Source organism: Callorhinus ursinus, unplaced genomic scaffold (genome assembly GCF_003265705.2).
Source record: "Callorhinus ursinus isolate GAN/ISIS: 27379988/994484 unplaced genomic scaffold, GSC_fseal_2.0 scaffold66, whole genome shotgun sequence".
NCBI classification, from domain to species: Eukaryota; Metazoa; Chordata; class Mammalia; order Carnivora; family Otariidae; genus Callorhinus; species Callorhinus ursinus.
Genome location: NW_027397128.1, coordinates 6,700,973 through 6,725,948, shown reverse-complemented (window position 1 = coordinate 6,725,948; position 24,976 = coordinate 6,700,973). Strand labels below are relative to the sequence as shown.

Here is a 24,976-nt window from a genome sequence, read left to right as displayed (position 1 = left end):
GCAATGAGAATACTGGCAAAAGTTGTCAGAATGAACTCTATAGCTCTTTATTGAACTTTATTAGAAATTACAGCTAGCCATAACCTAGATAAAATCTCTTTGAGTCCTCAAGAATTTTTAAGAGTTCTAGGGCTCCTGAGACCAAAAAAAAAAAAAAAAAAAAAAAATCAGAGCTATTGGTATAGGATTGGTCTGGAGCTGTGACTGACAGCATCAATATCACCTAGGGGAGATGCCTAGGTGGCTCAGTTAGTTATGCGTCTGACTCCTGGTTTTGTCTCAGGTCGTGATCTCATGGGTTGTGGGATCGAGCCCTGCGTTGGGCTCTACACTCTACTGGGAGTCTGCTTGAGGATTATCTCCCTCTGCCCCTTCCCCCCAGTCATGCACATGTGCATGCACTCTCTCTCTGCTAAATAAATACATCTTAAAAAAATAAAGGGTCTTTTAAGAAAGTATCACTGGGAACATTTTAGGAATGCAAATTATTGGATGCCACTTAGACCCAGTGAATCAAATTCTGGAGGTAGAGCCCAACAATCTGTGTTTTAGCAAGCCTTTCATATAATTCTGTTTTATGCTAAAATTTGAGAATATTCATATTTTTGACATATGTTTGACAGAAGAAAAATTGAGTAGCTACTCACAGAAGGATGGTCAAAGGAAGATTATTTTCAAAATAGAGTATATATAAACATAGGTTGAATATAAAAAGCAAGGGAGAAGAAGACTGGAGGAGTTGGATAAAGAGGTGTCATATACCAGAAGATGGAAAGGAATCTGATCAATACATATATAGGGGGATAAAGAAGCATTTATCTAGTGCCTGCTGTGTGTGTGTGTGTTGTAAACATAGATATGTCAGTATATATAAGTGAGTGGTCTGTGTAATAGAGGTAAAAAGATCTATAACGTTAGTATGTAGTACCTCTCTTACAGGAGCTTAAGGTAAATTTTGTGGTAGATAGAGATGTGTAAACAGATGCAATACAACAGGGTAATTGCTTTAAAAGAAATGTGAATGATGTTCCACAATAAAACAAAATATGAGCAAGTAACTGCTGTGAAAATTAAGACTGTGAACTTTTCTGGTAAGGAAAGGGGGCATAAGATAGATATTTTATTTTATTTTATTTTTTTAAGATTTTATTTATTTGACAGAGAGAGACACAGCGAGAGAGGGAACACAAGCAGGGGGAGTGGGAGAGGGAGAAGCAGGCTTCCTGCCAAGCAGGGAGCCCGATGCGGGGCTTGATCCCAGGACCCCGGGATCATGACCTGAGCCGAAGGCAGACGCCCAATGACTGAGCCACCCAGGCGCCCAAGATAGATATTTTAAATTGCAGAGGAGAATTAGATGTTGGATAAGGGAGCGCATGAGTTTTGTCGAAGATGGAAGGTGAAATAATTTGGGTGAGGGGTGCAGTAGGAAGATAATGGCATATTATGGGAGTACTTGAAGAATGTGGAAAAAAAGGCTTGAATATCTGAGTGGGAAATGTCCTTAGGAGATCAACAAAGAAACTTATTTTTACTGAGCATCCACTATGTACTTGACATGGTACTGGGAGCTGTAACGTTTTTGATTGCTGAGCTGAAGTGAGGGTTTACTTGAAGTTAGCATAAGTTTTTAGTGGATCTGTTCAGCATAGTTTACTGTCATTTGATTATGTTGTCATTATCACTTAGTGGTATATTAGGTGATGGTCAGTCTATCATTTAATTTCTTGCATAAAAGTTATAACCCACTGCTGTTAAGTAGTAGTTCAGATCCAACCTTGGAGCTTTTCTTCTAATTAAGGGGAAACCTAAGTTCCTTGGTCCATGTAATACTTTATGGGTCTGCTAGGATACGATTTCAAAGAGGTTTCCTCTCTTTTTTAAAAAGATTTTATTTATTTATTTATTTATTTACTTATTTATTTATTTATTTGATGAGAGCGAGAAGAGCACAAGCAGGGGGAGTGCAGACAGAGGGAGAAGGAGAAGCAGGCTTCCTCTGAGCAGGGTGCCTGATGCGGGGCTCGATCCCAGGGCCCTGAAATGACCTGAGCCAGAGGCAGACGCTTAACCGACTGAGCCTCCCAGGTGCCTTGCCAAAGAGGTTTCCTCTCTTTAACAGTTAGTACCACATAACAGCAGATAACCTCTTTTATTAAAATTCTTGGCACTGGTGGTAGCGTTGACTGCTAAAATTATTCACATTTTTGTATACTGTCTTTTTATTTTTTTAGAGAGGTAGGGAGAGGGGGAGGGGAGAGGGGCAGAAGGAGAGGTAGAGAGAGAATCTTAAGCAGGCTCCACACCCAGTGTGGAGCCTGACATGGCTCTATCTCACGACCCTGAGATCATGACCTGAGCTGAAATCAGGAGTCAGACACTTAACCAACTGAGCTACCAGGCGCTGTCTTAAAGTTTACGAAATGCTTTCACATCTGTGATCTCATTTGATTCTCCTAAGTTCAATCCTATGTGGTAGATATTACTTGTCTTTACTTTACAGTTAAGGAAGTTGAGGCTCACAGAGGCTATGACTTGCCTAACTTCACTGAGCAAAGAAGTAGAATTGTCAAATAACTGTGTGGTACACCTGAAACTAATAGAACCTTGTATGTCAACTGTATTTTTTTTAAAGATTTATTTATTTATTTTGACAGAGAGAGAGAGAGGAAACACAAGCAGGGGGAGTGGGAGAGGGAGAAGCAGGCTTCCCACTGAGCAGAGAGCCTGATGCGGGGCTCGATCCCAGGACTCTGGGATCATGACCTGAGCCAAAGGCAGACGCTTAATGACTGAGCCACCCAGATGCCCCTGTCAACTGTATTTTGATTAAAAAAAAAGAAGAAGCAGAAAAACTGGGAATCCAAAGCCCCTATTCTTTTTACTACATCAGTATAGGCTGGGCATCATCCCAGATGTAATGAATCAGAATTTACAAGTGATGGGACCAGGGCATGTGATTTTTGAAGAGCTCCATTGGTGAGTCTGATGCTCACCAAAGGTTGCTGGAGCATTACATCATGCTGCTTCTTCTTTAAGACTTCTTGTACCCAAATTCTCTGTCTTTTGGGTTTGAAATACTGATTTGTGGCCCAATAAGATGAATAAATTTTCAAAACTAGCTTGAATTATTAGAGATTTCATTTCCACTGAGGTAAAATCTGATTAGTGATGGATACTTTATGGATTTTTTACAGCATTATATTGCTTTATATGTTATAAGAACAGAAAACATTCTCCAATGTGGGGTTTGTCACTCAGCATTTCTCTTTTATGATGATTTCCTCCACCTTGAATAATGAATCAGTCAGCAAGTATTCATCAAACATCTATTTGTATAGACATGAATAATATTTTGTAAACTCTATAGATAATTGAGATTTGGTTTATTGAGGCTCTTGTGGTTACAATTTATTTTTCCCTTTAATACAATCTAGCATTTAAGCCTTAGAGGAGGGTTTTTACTCAGCAAGATGTCAAGCTTAATATTCAGCAGGTAGATAGAGGAGAAAACTGAAGAGAAGCTGGCTTCTTACATTCTTCATCTTTTCTTCTCTCTGCTCAATTGTTTTGTTACCCAAAGCACAAGAATATTTGATATCAAATAAGAGAGAGAAAAGAACACAGAAAATATAGGGATTTTCCCCCTACAAAGTACTTCATCAAATTATTTTCTTGTATATGTCCATGTTTTTTTATTATTTGTTTATTTATTTATTTATAAAGAATTTATTTATTTATTTGACAGAGAGGCACAGGGAGAGAGGGAACACAGCAGGGGGAGTGGGAGAGGGAGAAGCAGGCTGAGCAGGGAGCCTGACCCGGGGCTCGATCCTAGGACCCCGGGATCATGGCAGACGCTTTAGGACTGAGCCACCCAGGCGCCCCATCCATGTTTTTTTTTTAATATGGCTTGTCAGTAAATTTTAAATGACTGAAACAAGCCTCTTTTACAAGTGCCTATGTAATGTGTGAATAATGTTTTCATTCATTTGATGTTGTTCAGTCAGAATGATAGAGCTGACAGGAATCTTAGAGATAATATTGTCCTGATTTTATGGATGAGGAAACTGAAACCATTAGAGTGTAAGGTTCAAGGTTATATATAATAAATAGCAGAGTAGCTCTTCTGGCTCCAAGATGGGATTGCGCTTACCTGCCTTTCATAGCAGATATTCACAGCAGTTCAGACTATGAGGTTATTGTGAGCCTGTTTTAGGACAAAAGACTCCTATTTAACATTTAAAAATCCCTCTAATGTGGAGATAAATACAAGAGTTATTCAAGTTGGGGAAGCATCTATTAGACATGGCATTATATCATAATGTAGTAACACAAGATTGTATACCAGTTTTACCATTTCCAGAAAAAAGTAAATGACTCCCATCACTATCAACTCTTGTGTTACCCAAGATTCTTCTAATTTTTTTGTATTTTGAGCTGGCTATTATGTTTACCTAGACTAATTAGTGTTGCTAAAAAGATTAGAAAGCAAATTAAGACTTTTTAATGAGAGTTAAAAATATGTTGAAATTGGCTTATAGACAAATAGCTTGTTATTTCATTTTAACCAATTATTGATATTTTTTTCACTTTCTCAGGCATGTGCTCAAGGGGATTTTCAAAGAGCATCTACATGTGCACTGCGATGTAAGGATATGTTGATGAGGTTCCCCCAAATGGTGAGTGAAATCTCTGCATTTATTTTCCAAGAGTTTGAAAATATGCTATATCAGGTTCTAGGTAGAATCATGACTACTTCATATAGCCCTTCAGAGATTATATTTGAGGTCAGTTCCACTCATTTAGCTGATCTTTGAAATATTTTCTTTGTTCTTTACCAGAAAGGGTGTTTAAAAATGCAAAAGGCTATTTCTTAAAATTTCTTTGCTTTCCCTTTTATTGTCAGACCATTTTGATAATATTTCCTCCATATTTCAAGCTATGTGATGAAAGAATGGAAAAAAATGAGTTTATTTCCCTGCTGTCAAGGTCGATAGCAGTTAATCATATCACTGCCATTGTATTTTTGTATATTGGGTTGTGGGGGTGTGAGACAATTGATAGGGTAAATAAATCCTACTTCCCAGTCTGGTTCTCATCAAAATTCCAGGGTTGATAATTTTTAATTTTTCTACTTTATCTCCCTTTTCTATTATTTCTTTCTTATTTCACTGCCTATGTCTATTTCATTCTTTACTATCACAGAGGGAATTGATAAAGATATATTTGGATGTTAGGGTGAATGTTCCTAGGGCTTCATGTATTTTACCTAGTTGTGAGTTTGGTCTTATTTTTCCCCAAAATTCTGTGTTATAATGTAGAACTTAATTTAGTAAATATATATTAACAGTTATATGCTAGGTACTCTTCTAGGCTTTATTTTTGTATTTATTTTATTTATAAAAATTTTTTTTAAAAAAGATTTTATTTATTTGAGAGAAAGAAAGAGAGAGAGCACGAGCAGCGGGGAGGGGTTGAGGGAGAGTGAGAGGGAGAAGCAGACTCCCCGCTGAGCAAGGGAGCCTGATGTGGGACTTGATCCCAGGACCCTGAGCTGAAGGTAGACGTTCAATTCACTGAGCCACCTGGGTACCCTCTCTTCTGGGCTTAAAAAAATTTTTTTTAATTAAAAAAATTTTTTTTTTATTTTTTAAAGATTTTATTTATTCATTTGAGAGACAGACAAAAAGCAGAAGCAGAGGGGAGAGGGAGAAGCAGACTCCCTACTGAGCAGGGAGACTGACGTGGGGCTCGATTCCAGGACCCTGAGATCATGACCTGAGCCAAAAGCAGACGTCTTAACCATCTGAGCCACCCAGGCACCTCTAGACTTTAGAAAAAATTTTAAAGCAGGGGTACCTGGCTGCCTCAGTCTGTGGAGCATGTGACTCTTGATCTTGAGGTTGTGAGTTCAAGTCCCATGTTTGGTGTAGAGATTACTAAAAAAAAACTCCATAAAATTTTTAAAAAGTTAAAAAAATTTTAAGGCAATTTCGTATTTTTAAAAAATGTTACAAGAATAGTATGAAGAACTCTTTTCATCCTTTGCACAGAGACCTCATTAAAGTTTCCCTAAACTGTCCTCTATACAAAATGGAATCAATCTGGGATTGTACCTTGTCTCTTTCAGTCTGGAATGCTTCCTCACTCTTGCTTGACTTTCATGACTTCAGCAGTTTTGAAGATTACTGACCAGTCATTTTGTAGAATGCAACTTAGTTTTTTTAATTAAAAATTTTTTTGAGATATGATTGACATATTGTATAAGTTTGAAGTATACAGCATGTTGGTTTTATACATTTATATACTGCAATATGATTACTATAATAGTGTTAGCTAACACCTTTATCATGTCACATAATCATTGTTTTTTTTGTGTTGAGAACAGTTAAGATCCAGTCGCTTAGTAATTTTGGAATTTATAATACAGTGTTGTTTACTGTAATTACTATGTTGTGTATTAGATCTTCAGAACTTACTACTAGCTGCAAGTTGCTACCCTTAAGCAACATCTTCCTAATTCCCCCACTCTTAATTTGAGTTTGTTCAGAGCTTCCTCATGTTTAGAAAAAATTATGACTCTGGGACCAGAAAATCACAGAAGTGATTCTGTATTCTCCTCATGGCTTCCTATTGGGTGGCAGACAGGATTTGATTTAATCTGTTATTGATGGTGCTAATTTTGATCTCTTGATTAAAATGGTATCTTCCAGGTTTCTCTAGTATAAACGTATGTATTTTTTCCCTGTGTTATTCATAAGTATTTTGTGGGGTGATACTTTGAAACTATATGAAGTCTAATTTCTCATCCTACTTTACCATCCATTGATATTTCTTGCCTAAATTAGTACTGTGATGGTTGACAATTGGCTCTTTTTCTTTATTTATTTCTGTATTTGAGAGAGAGTGAGAGAGAGCATGAGAGGGGAGAGGGTCAGAGGGAGAAGCAGACTCTCTGCTGAGCAGGGAGCCCGATGTGGGACTCAATACCGGGACTCCGGGATCATGACCTGAGCTGAAGGCAGTTGCTTAACCAACTGAGCCACCCAGGCGCCCTGACAATTGGATGTTTTTCTAATTCCATCTTTCTTTCTATATTCATTAGTTGACATTCTACTATAAAAACATTTTTATTGGGCACCTGGGTGGCTCAGTTGTTTGGGCGACTGCCTTCAGCTCAGGTCATGGTCGTAGAGTCCCGGGATCGAGTCCCGTGTTGGGCTCCCTGCTCAGCAGAGAGTCTGCTTCTCCCTCTGACCCTCTTCCCTCTCATGCTCTCTCTCACTGTCTCATTCTCTCTCAGGTGGATGAATGAAATCTTTAAAAAAAATTATAAAAATTTATTGTGGGAAAATATATATAACATAAAATTTGTCATTTTAACCATTTTTAAGCATATAATTCATTGGCATTAAGTACATTCACAATGTTGTATAACCGTCACCACTATCAGTTTCCAAAAATTTTTATCACTTCAAATAGAAACTCTGTACCCATTACATAGTAACTCCCTATTACTACTTCTTCACAGTTCCTGGCATCCTCTAATCTACTATCTATGGACTTTCCTGTTCTAGATATTACATATAAGTGGAATCATATAATATTTATCCTTTTATGTCTGGCTTACTTCATTTAGCATTAATAGTTTTAAGACTCACCCATGTCATAGCATGTATCAGAATTGTATTCCTTGCTATGATTGAATCATATTTCATTGTATGTACATACCACATTTTATTTATCCATTCATCAATTGATGGATACTTGGGTTGTTTCCACCTTTTGGCTATTGCAAATAATGCTTCTATGAACATTGATGCATAAATATGTTTGAATCCCTGTTTTTATTATTTTTTTGAACCCTTGTTTTTTTTTTAAAGATTTATTTATTTTAGAGAGAGAGTGTGAGCACAGAGAGGGGCAGAGCGAAAGGGAGAGAAGCAGACTCCTGCTGAGCGCTGAGCCCAACGTGGGGCTCGATCTCACGACCCTGAGATCATGACCTGAACCAAAATCAAGAGTCAAATGCTTGGGGTGCCTGGGTGGCTCAGTCGCTAAGTGTCTGCTTTCGGCTCAGGTCATGATCTCAGGGTCCTGGGATCGAGCCCCGCATTGGGCTCCCTGCTCGGCAGGAAGCCTGCTTCTCCCTCTCCCACTCCCCCTGCTTGTGTTCCCTCTCTCACTGTGTCTCTCTCTATCAAATAAATAAAATCTTAAAAAAAAAGAGTCAAATGCTTAACCAACTGAGCCACCCAGGTGCCCCTTGAACCCTTGTTTTTAATTCTCTTGGATAAATATCTAGTATTGGAATTGGTGGGTCATATGGTAATTCTGTGTTTAACTCTTTGAAGAACCACCAAACTGTTTTCTGTAGCAGCTGCACCATTTTGCATTCCTGCCAGCAATGTATGAGGGTCCAGTTTTTTCATATCCTCACCAACTCTTATTTTCCAGTTTTTAAAATTATTATAGCCATCCTAGTTGGTGTGCAGTCGTTTCTCATTATGCTTTTGATTTGCATTTCCTTTGAACATCTTTTCATGTGCTTATTGGGCATCTGTATACCTTCTTTAGAGAAATGTCTATTAAATTCCTTTGCCTATTTTTTTCTTTGCCTATCTTTATTTTTTTATTTTTTAAAAAATATTTTAATTTATTTATTTGAGAGAGAGAGAGAGTGAGAGAGAGCGCATGAGAGGAGAGAGGGTCAGAGGGAGAAGCAGACTCCCTGCTGAGCAGGGAGCCCAATGTAGGACTCGATCCAGGGATTCCGGGATCATGACCTGAGCCGAAGGTAGTCACTTAACCAACTGAGCCACCGAGGCGCCCTCTTTGCCTGTTTTTAAATTGGGTTGTCTTTTGGTTGTTGAGTTTTAAGAATTCTTTTTATGGTCTGGATATTAAAGCCTTATATGGTTTGCAAATATTTTTGCCCATTCTGAGGGTTGTGTTTTCATGCTCTTGATAGTGTCCTTTGATGCACAAAAGTTTTTAATTTTGATTAAGTCCAGTTTATCTCTTTTTTTCTTTTGTTGCCTATGCTTTTGGTGTCATTTAAGAAACTTGCCAAATCCAAGGTCATGAAGGTTTTTGTGTTTCTTTGAGAGTTTTACAGCTTTAGCTCTTAAATTCAGGATTTTTTTTTTAAAGATTTTATTTATTTATTTGACAGAGAGAGAGAGACAGCGAGAGCAGGAACACAAGCAGGGGGAGTGGGAGAGGGAGAAGCAGGCTTCCTGCGGAGCAAGGAGCCCGATGTGGGACTCGATCCCAGGACCCTGAGATCATGACCTGAGCCGAAGGCAGACGCTTAACGACTGAGCCACCCAGGCGCCCTTAAATTCAGGATTTTGATCCATTTTAATTTTTGTGTATTGTGTGAAGTAAGGGTCCAAGTTCACTATTTTGCTTGTAGATATCCATTTATTCTAATACCATTTGAAGAGATTCTTTCCCCATTGAATGGTCTTTGCACCCTTGTCAAAAACAAATTGACCATAGATTTCAGACTTTATTTCTGTGCTCTCAGTTTTGTTCTATTGGTCTCTATGTCTATTCGTATGCCGGTACCCCACTATTCTGGTTATTGTTTTGTTCTGCTGTACATTTGAAGTAGGGAAGTGTGAGACCGCCAACTCTGTTCTTCTATTTCAAGATTGTTTTGGGTCTTCTGGGTCCCTTGAGATTGAATATGAATTTTAGCATAGGTTTTCCCATTTCTTCAAAAATGGTGATTGGGATTTTGATAGGGATTACACTGAATCTATGTATCTATTTGGATAGCATTGTCATCTTGTGATGCTAAGTTTTCCGGTTGTAGATGTGCTGACAATACTCCCATCTTTGGCTCTCCGTCTTGTTCATGTCCGTTCAATGAGTTCTCCTGGGGCTACATGTTTTGGGCCCCTTGGAGATTAATATACACACCTTAGAAATGCCCACCAAAGCTGGAATGTGGGGAGGCCTGTTTTAGCCTTTCATGAGTGTGTTAGAGATAGTATAGTCTTTCCCCATCTTGATGCACACATAGAATCATGAAGTCTGTTAAATGTTAGCTCTCAGTTAGGTGCATGCAGACCCTTTGAAGTGCATACATACCCTTTGATCTCACTACAGTGCCCTCCCTCGTGTCCCCTTGCTCAATAAAATCTGTAGACTAAGGTCTAGACTTTGTGGAAAATAGCTGCAGCTGCCCTTATCATCATCTGCCCAATCCTCCTTGTCAGTTACCCTACTAAGTAAAACTGTGTAAACTGTATGGAGTTGCCTACTTCATTTTTCAGCCTCAAAGTGGCTTCTCAGTTTGGAGGACACCTTCTAACACCAACCCATGAACATGGGATGTCTTTCTATTTATTTAAGTCTTCTTTAGTTTATATCAGTAATGTTTTATAGTTTTCAGTGTACAGTTCTATACCTCTTTGGTTAAACTTATTCCTAAATATTTTATTCTTTTTGATGATATTATAAATGGAATTATTTTCTTAATTTCCTTAATTGAGGGGCGCCTGGGTGGCTCAGTCATTAAGCGTCTGCCTTCGGCTCAGGTCATGATCCCCGGGTCCTGGGATCGAGTCCCACATCGGGCTCCCTGCTCAATGGGGAGCCTGCTTCTCCCTCTCCCACTCCCCCTGCTTGTGTTCCCTCTCTTGCTGTCTCTCTCTGTCAAATAAATAAATAAAATCTTCAAAAAAAATTCTTTACTTGATTGTTCATTTCTAGTGTATAGAAATACAACTGATTTTTGTGTGTTGATTTTGTAACCTTCAACTTTGCTGAATTCACTTAATACCCATAAAAGGGCTTTTTTTTTTTTTTTAAGATTCTTTAGTATGTTCTATGTGTAAGATCATGTCATCTGTGAATAGAGATAGTTTTACTTCTTCATGTCTAATCGGGATGCCTTCTTTTTTTTTTCTTTTTTAATTGCTCTAACTAGAACTTCCAATACTGTTTTGAATAGGAGTGATGAAAGCTGGCATCCTTGTCTTGTTCTTGATCTTAGAGGAAAAGCTATTGGTCTTTGACCATTGAGTATGATGTTAACTGTGGGTTTTTCATTACACAGCTTTTGTCATGTTGAGGAAGCTCCTTTCTGTTCCTCATTTGAGTGTTTTCATTGTGAGAGGTTGTGGAATTTGTAAAATACTTCTTTTAAATCAATTGAAATTTTCATGTGTTTTTCTATAATTTTTGATATATTGTTATTTTCTTTTTTGAGAGAAGACTGCATACATCATGCACCTTTACTGCTTAATACTGCAGTGTATATTTCTTTCTTTCTTTCTTTTTTAAATAAACTCTATCCCCAACATGGGGCCATGTCACATGATCTACCAACTGAGCCAGCCAGGCGACCCCAGTGTATATTGCTTAAGAATAGAATATTCTCGGGTGCCTGGGTGGCTCAGTTGGTTAAGCAACTGCCTTCGGCTCAGGTCATGATCCTGGAGTCCCAGGATCGAGTCCCACATCGGGCTCCCTGCTCAGCAGGAGGTCTGCTTCTCCCTCTGACCCTCTTCCCTCTTGTGCTCTCTATCTCTCATTCTCTCTCTCTCAAATAAATAAAATCTTAAAAAAAAAAGAATAGAATATTCTCTCCTTTATAAACACAGAACAATGATCAAATTCAATAAATATAACATTCATAAGTACTTTAATCTATAATTCATATTGTGATTTTGTTAACTGTCCAAATAGTGTGTACTTTATACATTTGTTCTCCCCCACCCCCAACCAGTCCAGGATCCAGTTCAGAATTATGCTTGCATTTGGTTGTCCCATCTCTTTAGTATCTTTTAATCTGCCTTCATCTTTCATGAAATTGGCATTTTCAAAACAGCTTTATTAAGATATGGTAAATCATATACATTTAAATTTTATAGTTTGATGTGTTTTGGCATATGTGTACACACATGAAACCATCATCACAATCAAGATTATGAACCTTTCTATAACCCCGAAAAGTTTTCTGTTGTCTCCCGTTCCTCCTCCCTTCCTCCCACCTTTTACCCAGGCAACCACTGATTGGTTTTCTGTCTTTATAGAGTAGTTTGCAGTCTTTTGTATTTTTATATAAATGGAATCATGATTTGTCTTCTTTTACTTAGTATAGTGATTTTGAGATTCATCCATGTGTTTGTTCATGTCAGTAGTTTTTGTTTATTTGTTCGGTGGTGAAATAAGAAGGGAATTTATTTCAGTGAGGCCAACACTGGGAAGAGAGCAGACTAGTACATGTAAGACTGTCTCCCTAGTAGTTTGTTTTTTATTGCAGGTTAAAATTCCATTATATGGATAGATCACAATTTGTTTATTCCCCTGTAGATGAGATACTCAGATTATTTCTAGTTTTTAGCTGTTTTTTTTTTTTAAATCTAATACAAACGGAACTGCTTTAAACATTCATGTATAAATCTTTTTGTGGACATGTGTTTTTATTTCTCCTGGGTATTCTAGGAATGAAAAGGCTGGGTCATATACTAGCTATATGTTAACATTTACAAAAATTTTATGTATGTATTTATATAAATTTCAGGTATACAGCCTTACACTTTGACATCTGTATATAGTACAAAGTGACAAGTCTAGTTATACCATCCGTCACCATACAATTGATCTCCTTTGTCTTTCTCCATCTGACTTATTTCACTTAGCATAATACAAGAGAATGGAGGAAGGAGAAAATAAAAACCAAAATAGGATTTCTGCACTGAGTAACTGAAACCAGAACTAGAGATACTTTCTCAGTGTGCACCACGGTACTTATGCTTAGTTTCTGGCTGCATTCATTTAGGCCGTGGTGTACCAGGGGAAAAGAATGGTAAACCACCACCATCTTGGTGTTACTTTGAATTCTGGTATTCTTCCCCAATCTGTCTTCTACTATTTTCTTTTCAGAGACCTCAAATAGTTTCATGCAGTTGGTCCAGGTTTTATAGTTATATTAAGTGGGAGAGAAAGGGTGGCTCTTATCTAGAGCTAAACTCGATTTATTTTGATGTTCACCTTTTCCCAGATTTTACCATTAGGAGCCCCTATAAATTGACTTCTATGCCTTTTTTGACATATTGCCATCACCTGTGAGTACTTCTTTCCTTTCTGTCCCTATAAGATGTTCCAGGCTCATCCTGTACTCTTCACTTAAGCCATGGAATTAGCTATTTCTCTCAGTTGGTTTGGTTCCTTTTGATGGAAAATGTTATTTAGAAGCCAAGATCTGGACAGTACATGTGCTTACTGCTTTTGGGGGTGTCACTGCTGTCAGACTGTCTCAGTGAACAGAATGTGTGTGTGTTTATTTCTTCACACATTTGTATATATAGATACCTATATATTTATATACAACATATATATGTATGTTATATATATATCTATATATATCTATATACATATGTATATTTGTACACACACATTTCCATCCATCTTTATATGTAGCATCTCAGTATAGCTATTTATCCATCTATCTATCTATCTATCTAATCTACTGAAAGCCATGATACATTCAATTTCAGTGTAATGCCAAAGTGTTCATCCTATTGTTCTCCCTTTCCATATTTCTAATTTTCTTCTCCAGTAATGAGAAACCTAGTTTCTATTATCTTTAATATATTTGCTTATTTAATTAGTATCTCCTGTATGTAACCAATTTCCCATCTCCTCTGCCACCCTCTCCCTCCTCTACCTGCTCATGCTCTAGCTCTTCCTTCTGGGCCTCCGTGCATGGATGCACACTCCCCTTAACCTGCTCCAACACCCTATGCCTGGCCATTACTCCACGTAGAGGCTTTCTTACCCTTCTTAGGCTCTGAGTCTCCATACTTGTCCGATGGGTGGATGAACAATACATTCTTATACTAGCTGATTGCATGGAATCTTATCAGGGAAACCACTTAGTCCCAGAGTCTTTCTCCCTCTGGAAAATTATAGAACTATAAAAATAAATTCCGAAAATCCTATAATTCGAGTGGCTATTGTTACAGAGAAGAGAAAGCACACAAAAACTGGGTACCCCGAATAGCTGACTTGACATCAGGATGTCCCTAGCCCTTGGAAGAGGATTTTATGAAGCTCTAAAAAAACAAAAACCAAAAAAACCTACTCTGAAGAAAGTTAATTAGCTTCTTTTTTTAAAGATTTTATTTATTTATTTATTAGAGAGAGAGAGAGAGAGAGCAAGCACAAGCAGCGGGAGTGCCAGGCAGAGGGAGAAGCAGGCTCCTCGCTGAGCAAGGAGCCCGATGCGGGACTCGATCCCAGGATCCTGGGATCATGACCTGAGCCAAAGGCAGACGCTTAACTGACTGAGCCACCCAGGCATCCCAAAACTTAATTAGCTTCTATTTTAAAGTAAATGTATGTCATACAAAAGTTCCAGGGGCTTGATGGAGGTGTTGTGAAATCAAATAAAGAAATGGTTGGAAATAACTAGTGTCCAGCTTTTTTATAGGTGCATAGTGAAAAATCAATTAATGGGAATAATTGGGACATAGTGGTATTTTGTTTAACTGAACTTTGTTTCGTGAGAGTTAGAAATTTCTTCCAATTTGAGCATTTTTTTAAAAAGATTTTGCGTATACTTAGCTACCTTGGTAAGTAGAACATAGAGACTCTCTTTTTGATATTTGAGACTCTTGTAATTACTCAAAACAAGGCTTGTGATCTATGTGTACAGCATTGTAGGAAGGAGCTACTTAATGGGTGTGGCTAGTGGTGAGATATTTACTGCTCTGAAAATCAGTGTCCACAACTGTAAAACGAGCGTATGACAACATGGTCTCAAATGTTCCTTCAATATAAAAATTCCTAGTGCTTGATTTAGAGAAGCCCTGGGCAATAATAGCCCAGAGTGTGTGTGTATGTATATTTTTTATAGCAAAGCTTTCTTTTAGCAGATTGCTTACTTAATTCATTTACCTGTTTCTCCTCAAAGTTTGAAACTTTAATTGGAATTTTATTTTCATTAGTTGATTCATGTGTTCAGCTTGCTTTTATCGTTTATTTCTATTTTTAGATTGCTCTAGAATTTATTTTGAGTATAGAATTTTTATTTCATTTTGAAACTTTTCATTTACACAAGGAAAATGGCCAGTTGGTCTCTAAAATCCTTTGCAGTAATTAGTTCAAGATTCAGTTAGATTTCATTGCTGCTTTGTTAGGGGCGCAAAGTTTCTAAATGAAGTAGGCTGCCTAGACTTTTATTACCATGATTTTATTCTTTTGTCTATTTAAAGTTACCATCTTGTAGCCAAATAATTGAAACATATGATTTTACATATTTAAGAATTTGTACATATCTCTCTGTAGTAAAAATCTAATCTCATGGCACACAGATGAATTATGCCCCCGGAAGTAAAATTCAGTTTTCTGCCTGTTATGGGTTAGTTAGGATATAACTGCTTTCTCTGACCCTTTCCACCCACTGCTTTATGTATCTGGGAGAGCATAAATCTCTTAAGGGCATCAACTTTCATTCCAAACTCAAAATCATTTGAGCCTTAAAAATGACTCATTGGAATCTTTGTAATGGCATGTTCCACTAAATTTTAACTGAATTTTATACTTTTTAAATAAATACATACAGCATATGGAAAACTTGGCTGTAGTAAGGCTCTTTATATATCCATTAGAACACTAATTCTTTTGGGGTGCCTGGGTGGCTCAGTTGTTGGGCGTCTGCCTTCGGCTCAGGTCATGATCCCAGGGTCCTGGGATCGAGCCCCACATCGGGCTCCCTGCTCGGCGGGAGGCCTGCTTCTCCCTCTCCCACTTCCCCTGCTTGTGTTCCCTCTCTCGCTGTGTCTCTCTCTGTCAAATAAATAAATAAAATCTTAAAAAAAAACAACACTAATCCTTTTAACAAACATCAGTATTTATTTTTAGTTCAGGCTCTTAATTGTTATTGTTATTTTTTTTAAAGATTTACTTACTCATTTTAGAGAGAGGGAGAGAGAGCGCAGGGGAGAGGCAGAAAAGAGTGTGAAGCAGACTCTTTGCTTAGTGCAGAGCCCCATGCTGCATGGGTCTCCATCCCACAACCCTGAGACCACGACCATAGCTGAAACCGACTGTGCCACCCAGGCACCTCAATCATGGTTATTTTTAAATGTATGGTTTACTTTTTATTCTGACTTTATATATGTAATTTTTATTTTTTATCACTGTATATATGATAATGGTTTAATGAGAAAAATAGTTCTACAATTCTTGTTATAAAATCATCAGTCCCCCCCAAAAAATCAAATCAAATCATTAGTCCCTCCCACCCCATTTTTTAATCTTGCAGAACTGTTACTTTCAGTTATTTTAGTTGGTTGTTTTGGTATTTACCTTCCCATCTCTGAGTAGTGTTCTTTTACTACTACTACTTCTTGATTTTTTTTTTTTTTACTACTTGGTTTTTTTTTTTGATTTAGGTTATCATCTGTTGACTTCCCACTTTAGAACATGAATTTAAATCCTTTTTGGCCTCCCCTTCCCCCACCACTCATATGCCTACTTCCACTCTCACTCCATCATCTCTATATAGTTATGCCATAATTTTGATTAGATCAATATTCAGTGTTTACACTGCTATGTTTATGTAAATGCTATTTGTAGTTGAACCATATAGGGTACTATGATTATTTTTTTCTTTCCTGCATAACATTTTGTTTTCCCTGGAGTTAATAATTGTATTGGTTTTCCTGATTGGTTAGTATTATATGTACTTAATATGGTCTCTTCCCCAATATTGTTTCTCCCCTAATTATGTAGTCTTTTCAATATGTTAAAATATTTTAGTTATTTTATCAGTTTCATTTGCTCAAGGAAATCTCTTCTGTAGTTTCTGATCTGCTCTAATCTGGGCAGGTTGCTCTCTAAGCATGTTACACAGTTGTTGTTTGAGATATTCTTCCTCCAGTGACTTGGGAATTCCCTTCAGCTCTCTTAGTTTGGATCCCTATTTCTTGATTTCTGTGTCTTTCTTTTTGTGGTTTTACTCTGGCATTTTTGTAGGGCATATCCTGCAGTATCTTCCTGAGAACAGTTGCTTGGGATATAGATTTATTTATTTATTTAAAGATTTATTTATTTATTTTAGACAGAACGAGAGCATGAGTGGGAGGGCAGAAGGAGAGGGAGAGAGAATCCCAAGTAGACTCTGTGCTGAGTGCTGAGCCTGACGTGGGGCTCAGTCTCTCAGGACCCTGAGATCATGACCTGAGCCAAAACCAAGAGTTGGATGCTTAACTGATTGTGCCACCCAGACGCCCCTGGGATATAAATTTATTTAAAGGCTTTGCATGTGTAAACATTTTATTCTACCATCACACTTAATTTATAGTTTAGATGTGGAATTATGGGTTAGAAATCATTTTAAAGATGCCATTACATTGTCTTCTAGGTTCTGATGTTACTGTTAAGAAACATGATGCATTCTTTTTAGTTTTTTTCTCCAATATATTTATTTTTATTAAAGTAAGATTCCTATAACATAAAATTAACCATTTTAAAGTTTACAATTCAGTGTCAGTATATTCACAGTGCTGTGCAACCATCACTTCTGTCTAGTTCCAAAACATTTTCATCATCCTCAAAGGAAACCCCATACCATTAAGTAGTTGCTCCTTATTACCCCTTCCCAGCCCCTTGGAAACCATTAATCTGTTTTCTTTCGCTATGAAGTTACCTATTACAATATTCCATGGCATGTGTAAACCACATTTTGTTTATCCATTCATCTGCTGATGGACATTTGGGTTGTAGCCTCAGCTATTATGAGTAATGACGCTATAAACATTCATGCATGTGTGATTTTTTTAAACTTTTAAAAAAATTTATTGGGTGTTATTTTTTCTTATTTTTTAAATTTAAATTCAATTAATTAACATATAATGTGTTGTTGGTTTCAGAGGTAGAGGTCAGTGATTCATCAGTCTTATATCACACCCAGTGTTCATTACATCATGTGCCCTCCTTAATGCCCCTCACTCAGTTACCCCATCCCCTTCCCCTCCAGCAACCCTCAGTTTGTTTCCTATGATTAAGAGTCTCTTATGGTTTGTTGATTTTTTAAACTTTTTAAAAAACTTTTTTTGTTGAAGTGAAATTCACATGGTATAAAATTAACCATTTTAAAGTGAACAAGTTCGTTTAATACATTCAAAATATTATGCAGCCATTACTTCCATTTAGTTCCAAAACATTTTCATCACCATGTAACCATTAAGCAGTCACTCCCTACTGCCCCCTCTCCCTGGATACTGGCAGCACCAATCTACTTTTCTGTATCTGTGGACTTACATTTTTGTGGCTGAATAGCATTCCACTCTATTGATATACCACAATTTCTTTATCCATTCATTGGTTGATGGACCTTTGGGGTTGTTTCCACCTTTAGACTACTATAAATAGTGTTGTCCTTAACATTTGAGTACAAGTATTTAAACACCTGTTTTCAGTTCTTTTGGATATATATCTAGGACTGGAATTGCTGGGTCATATGGTAATTCTGTGTTCAACTTTTTAAAAAAGGATCTTTAAAATTTATTTTTAGAGAGACAGAAGCTCACAGGGGAGTGGGAGGGAGGGAGAGGGAGTCTTAAGAAGACTCCATGCTGAGCGTGGAGCCCAACATGAGGCTTTATCTCATGACCCTGAGGTTACGACCTGAGCCGAAACCAAGAGTCAGATGCTTAACAGACTGTGCCACTGAGGCGCCCCTCTGTGTTCAACTTTTTTTTTAAAAAAAGATTTTATTTATTTATTTACCAGAGAGAGAGAGAGTGAGCACAAGCAGGGGGGACAGCAGGCAGAGGGAGAAGCAGGCTCCCCACTGAGCAAGGATCCCAATGCAGGACTCGATCCCAGGACCCTGGGATCATGACCTGAGCCAAAGGCAGACGCTTTAGTCAACTGAGCCGCCCAGGCATCCCTATGTTCAACTTTTTGATGAAGTGTCTGTTTTCCACATTGGCTGTACCATTTTACAGTCCCATCAGCAGTGTACAAGGGTTCCAATTTTTTCACATCCATCCTCACTAATGCTTGTTAATTTCCAGTTTTTTAAAAGTTTTTAAGAAGTTTTTATTTAAATTCTAGTTGGTTAACATATAGTGTAATATTGGCTTCAGGAATAGAACTTAGTGATTCATCGTGTACATATAACACCCAGTGCTCATCATAACAAGTGCCCTCCTTAATACCCATCACCCATTTAGCTCCTCACCCACCCACTAGCAACCCTCAGTTTCTTCTCTATAGTTAAGAGTCTCTTATAGTTTGGCTTCCTCTCTTTTTGTTTTCCCTTCCCCTATGTTCATCTGTTTTGTTTCTTTTTTTAAAAGATTATTTTTATTAATTTAATATTTCAGAGAGGCAGAGGGAGAGGAAGAGAGTGAATCTCAAGCAGACTCCCCACTGAGCACGGAGCCCACATGGGGCTCGATCCCAGGACCCTGAGATCATGACCTAAGCTGAAATAAAGAGTTGGACACTTAACCAACTGCACCACTCAGGCACCCCAAGTTTGATTAAGTTCTTTATAGATTTTGGATACTAATCCTTTATTGGATAGGTCATTTGCAAATACCTTCTCCCTTTCTGTAGGTTGCCTTTTAGTTTTGTTGATTGTTTCCTTTGCTTTGCTGTGCAGAAGCTTTTTATCTTGATAAAGTCTCAGTTCATTTTGGCTTTTCGTTTCTCTTGCCTCTGGAGACGGGTCTAGTAAGAAGTTACTATGGCTGATATCAAAGAGGTTGCTGCCTGTGTTCTCCTCTAGGATTTTGATGGTTTCCTGGCTCACGTTTAGGTCTTTCATCCATTTTGAATTTATTTTTGTGTTTGGTGTAAGAAAGTGGTCCGGTTTCACTCTTTTACATGTTACTGTCCAGTTTTCGCAGCACCATTCATTGATGAGACTGTCTTTTTTCCATTGGACATTGTTTCCTGCTTTGCTGAGGATTAGTTGACCATATAGTTGTGGCTCCATTTCTGGGTTTTCTGTTCTGTTCCATTGATCTGTGTGTCTATTTTTGTGCCAGTACCATACTGTCTTGATGATCACAGTTTGTAATACAGCTTGATATCTGGAATTTTGATGCCTCCAGCTTTGCTTTTCTTTTTCAGGATTGCTTTGGCTATTCAGGGTTTTTTGTTGTTCCATACAACTTTTAGGATTGTTTGTTCTAGCTTTGTGAAAAATGCTGTGGTGGTATTTTGATAGGGATTGCATTAAACGTGTAGATTACTTTAGGTAGTATAAACATTGTTAATGTTTGTTCTTCTAATCCATGAGCATGGAATTTTTCCCATTTCCTTGTGTCCTCTTCAATTTCTGAAAGCAGGTTCTTGAACAGGTAATTTCCACACCCATGTGTATTACAGCATTATTCACATTAGCTAAGAGGTGGAACTCAAATGTCCATCAACAGATGAATGGATTTTTTAATATTATTCAGCCTTAAAAAGAAAACATTTTGGGGGCATCTAGGTGGCTCAGTTAAGTGCTGCCTTTGGATCGGGTCATGATCCCGAGGTCCTGGGATCGAGCCCTGCATTAGGCTTCTTGCTTGGTGGGGAGCCTGCTTCTCCCTCTCCTCACCACTCGTGCTCTGTGTCGCTGTCTCTGTCTCTGTCTCTCTCTCTCAAATAAATAAATAAAATCTTTATTAAAAAAAAACAAAAGAGGGGCACCTGGGTGGCTCAGTCGTTAGGCGTCTGCCTTCGGCTCAGGTCATGATCCCAGGGTCCTGGGATCGAGCCCCACGTCGGGTTCCCTGCTCCGCGGGAAGCCTGCTTCTCCCTCTCCCACTCCCCCTGCTTGGGTTCCCTCTCTCGCTGTGTCTCTCTCTGTCAAATAAATAAATAAAATCTTAAAAAAAAAGAAAAGAAAATATTTTGTTAAATGCTGTAGCATGGATGATCCTTGAGGATGACACTATGCTAAGAGAAATAAGCCAGTCATAAGAATCCAAATACTGTATGATTCCACTTATATGAGGTATCTAAAGTAGTCGAACTTACAGAAACAGAAAGTAGCATGGTGCTTGACAGGGGTTGGGGGAAGGGTTGGAAATGGGGACTTGCTTAGTGGGTATAGTTTCAATTTTACAAGATGAAAAAGTCTATGAATCTTCTGCACAACTATATAAATATAGTTAACGCTATTAAATTGTACATTTAAAATGGTTAAGATGGTAGGGGCGCCTGGGTGGCTCAGTCATTAAGCGTCTGCCTTCGGCTCAGGTCATGGTCCCGGGGTCCTGGGATCGAGCCCCGCATCGGGCTCCCTGCTCAGCGGGAAGCCTGCTTCTCCCTCTCCTGTTCCCCCTGCTTGTGTTCCCTCTCTCGCTGTGTCTCTCTCTGTCAAATAAATAAGTAAAATCTTAAAAAAGAAAATAAAATGGTTAAGATGGTAAATTTTGATATGTGCTTTTTACAGCAATTTTATTGGGGTTTCAAGAGAGCAGAGGTAATTCGTGTGTACTCAATCTGTTGTCTTTAGTAGGATCTTGATGCTCTCTTTTTTTTGGTTTGTTTTCTTTTGTTTTTTTTCTGTGTTTTGCCTCTCTGTTTTACTTTTTTTTAAAAGATTTTATTTATTTATTTATTTGAGAGAGAGAGAGAGAGAGAGAGAGAGAGAGAAACAGCATGAGAGGGGAGAGGGTCAGAGGGAGAAGCAGGCTCCCCGCTGAGCCAGGAGCCCGATGTGGGACTCGATCCCAGGACTCCGGGATCGTGATCTGAGCCGAAGGCAGTCGCTTAACCAACTGAGCCACCTGTTGTACTTTTTTCCACCTTCCTTTGGTTTAGGTGAATCCTGTGGGATTTTTAGAATTACATTTTGATTTATCTATATTTTAGACTGCTGTTCTTATAAGGCCACCAGTCCTTTTAGGGTTCACCCCAATCCAATTTTACCTTATTTTGATTACATTGCAAAGACCCTGTTTCCAAGTAAGGTAACATTCACTGGTTCCAGGTAAACATGAATTTTGGGAGGACATTATTAAACCTAGTACAGTCTTCTTTTTTAAAGATTTATTTATTTATTTATTTGAGGGAGAGACAGAGAGAGCACACAAGCTTGGGGTAGGGGCAGAGGGAGAGAATCTCAAGCAGACTCCCCACTGAGCCTGGAGCCTGACACAGGGCTTCATCTCTTGACCCTGAGATCATGACCTGTGCTGAAACCAAGAGTCGGACATTTGACTGACTGAATCACCCAGGCACCCCTAGTCTTTTTTATTTATTTATTTTTTACGGTTTTGTTTTTAAGTAATCTCTGGACCCAGTGTGGGGCTCAAACTCACAACTCTGAGATCAAGAGTCTCATGCTCCACTGACTGAGCCAGCCAGGCACCCCTAAACCTAGTATAGTCTTGATAGGATAGGTCCTACTTTGTTCTTCTTCACCGTTGTCTTAGATTTTCTGGGACTTTGCCCTTCCATACTCATTTTAGAGATAGTTTGGTGAAAAGCTATTGGGGGGCGCCTGGGTGGCTCAGTTGTTAAGCATTTGCCTTCGGCTCAGGTCATGATCCCAGGGTCCTGGGATCGAGCCCCGCATCGGGCCCCCTGCTGAGCGGGAAGCCTGCTTCTCCCTCTCCCTCTGCCTCTGCCTGCCTGCTGCTCCCCCTGCTTGTGCTCTCTCTCTATCTCTCTCTCTGTGTCAAATAAATAAATAAAAGATCTTAAAAAAAAAGATTCTCTAAAATAAAACTATTGCGATGTTGATTGAAATAGCATTGGACTTCTAGATTAATTTGGAGAGCATCACTATCTACATTATACTGAGTCTTCCTATCCATGAATGTGATAAATCCTAATTTATATAATGTTCTTTAATGTGTTTCAACATAGTTTTGTAATTTTCTATATAAAAACATTTCATATTCAATCGCTATCATAAGTGATATCTTAAAGATTATATTTTTAAATTGTCACTAATGTATACGAATGCATGGCTTAAAAGGTTTAATATCCAGCAACTTCTCTGAACTCTTACTAATTTAAAAAATTTTTTCTGTAAAGTCTCTTGGATTGTTTGCATTTTTATGTTTTTACCATTTCTTTCTTTTGGCTCTGGCTCTTTTGCTATCTATTTCACATTGTAAATTACTAAAAGACAGAAACCTTTCTTTAATGTGCTTTGGAGAGTAAATGGACAGTGAGTAGTATATTGAAATATATGAAAGGAGAATCTTAGATGGTGTTTAGGAAAAGAAAACTTTTGGTATCTTGCACAGTGTTAGTGCTGATAAAGGGAAAAACACATGTAGAGAGAATGGAAAGGGCTGAATTAAAAGATCTAGGATATATAACAGAAGAGTAATTATGCCTTTGTCAGGATGGGGCTACTAGTAAACAACATTTAAGTCCAGAGTTAAGAGTTTATATTTTATGTGGAAGGTGGTTGATAGAACTATATTGTTAGGACGCTCATGATTTTTATTTTAAAGGTCAATGCAATTATTCAGTGTATTTTTTATTATTAATTTTATTATGTTAGTCACCATACATTACATCATTAGTTTTTGATGTAGTGTTCCATGATTCATTGTTTGTGCATAACACCCAGTGCTCCATGCAATATGTGCCCTCCTTAATACCCATCACCTGGCTAACCCATTCCCCCACCTCCAATTTAGTGTGGTTTTGGTGGGCTTAAGCTTTAGGTAGGGGCCCTGAAAATCTAGAGCAGGAAATCTTATAATGAGAGGAAATGATCAGATAAAGGCTAGAGAAGAGCTAACATAATGTTATTTACTTAAAAGGAATTAATGAATTAAATAAACCAACTCTCTTTTTTTCTGAGACATCCTTTCTGTATGCCAAAACTGGATTAGAAATTACTGTAAGATGTTAACATGAAGGCAGAAGGTAATGCTGTTCAGAGACAGAGAAATAAAGTGTTTGGAAAATTGTGTCTTAGGGCACCAAGAGAAGTAACTAATGACCTATAGTTGATTATTATTGAGATATCCGAGGATTAAAGAAAGCTGAGTCAGGGAGGGATTGGAAGGTAAATGTCTTAAAGCCATTAAGGAAGAAAGCCAGGCAATTATCATTCAATTCTTGCTACACTGTTAAAATTGAGCACAATGTAAAAATATATGATCTATAAATGTGTAGAAGACAACAAAAGCAGAAAGAAAAATAGTCAGAACTTGGGACTGGAAAAATAATACAAGGTTTGTTTTTTCTGAGTTTTAAAATCCTGATATACAAAGTAATTTGCAGGAGAGATGACCTTATCTAGTTAATTAAAAATACAAGGCCTCCGATTGAACTTGAAAATTAGTGATGAAACTCATTTTTAGCCTCAGTATCTGAGTTTTAAAAATCATCCATATAATCTCATGTTGGCATTGTAAAGTGAGTATTCAGTTGGAGCTGTCTTTCTGGGCTGGTAGATTTAGCAGTGGATGGAGGTTCTAGAGATTCCATGGGTTCTGGAGCTTCCATAAGTCCCTTTCTGTATGACCAGTATAACAACAGACTTACAGATCTACCTTCTTTGTATTGTTTTTTGCCATTGTGTATTGCTTGCAAAATGAGAGGTTAGCACGCCATGGAAGGCTGGGAAGATATTTTTATTTTTTATTTTTTGTTTCTGTTAAGATTTTATTTGAGATTAAGCCAGAGAGAGAGATCGGGAGAGAGCACAAGGAGGGGGGAGTGGCAGAGGGAGAGGAGAAGCAGGCTCTCTCTCCACTGAGCAGGGAGCCTGACTCAGTCCCAGTACCTCAGGGTCATGACCTGAGCTGAAGGCAGACGCTTAACCAACTGAACCACCCAGGTGCCCTGGGAAGATATTTTTAAAGAGATATTCTTATGAATCTTAGTACTTTATACCCTGTTAGAAATGTGTCGTGAGGGCAGGGATTTTTCTCTGTTTTGTTCACTGAGTTATCTGTAATGACTAAAATCGTGCCTGAAAGATAGGAGATGCTTAGTAAATATTTATTATTTAATGTATAAATGA

At 38.0% G+C, this 24,976-nt stretch overlaps 1 protein-coding gene across 3 annotated transcripts in view; it reads left to right on the top strand.

Annotated features, from left to right (window-relative positions):
* TEX11 (testis expressed 11) overlaps positions 1-24,976 on the top strand; it is a 298,719-nt gene that overhangs the window by 43,762 nt on the left and 229,981 nt on the right. For all 3 annotated transcript variants that reach the window (XM_073885803.1, XM_025888290.2, XM_073885802.1), the window contains exon 8: positions 4,602-4,682. In XM_073885803.1, the coding sequence (XP_073741904.1) occupies positions 4,602-4,682 (81 nt within the window). The remainder of the gene's footprint in view (positions 1-4,601; positions 4,683-24,976) is intronic.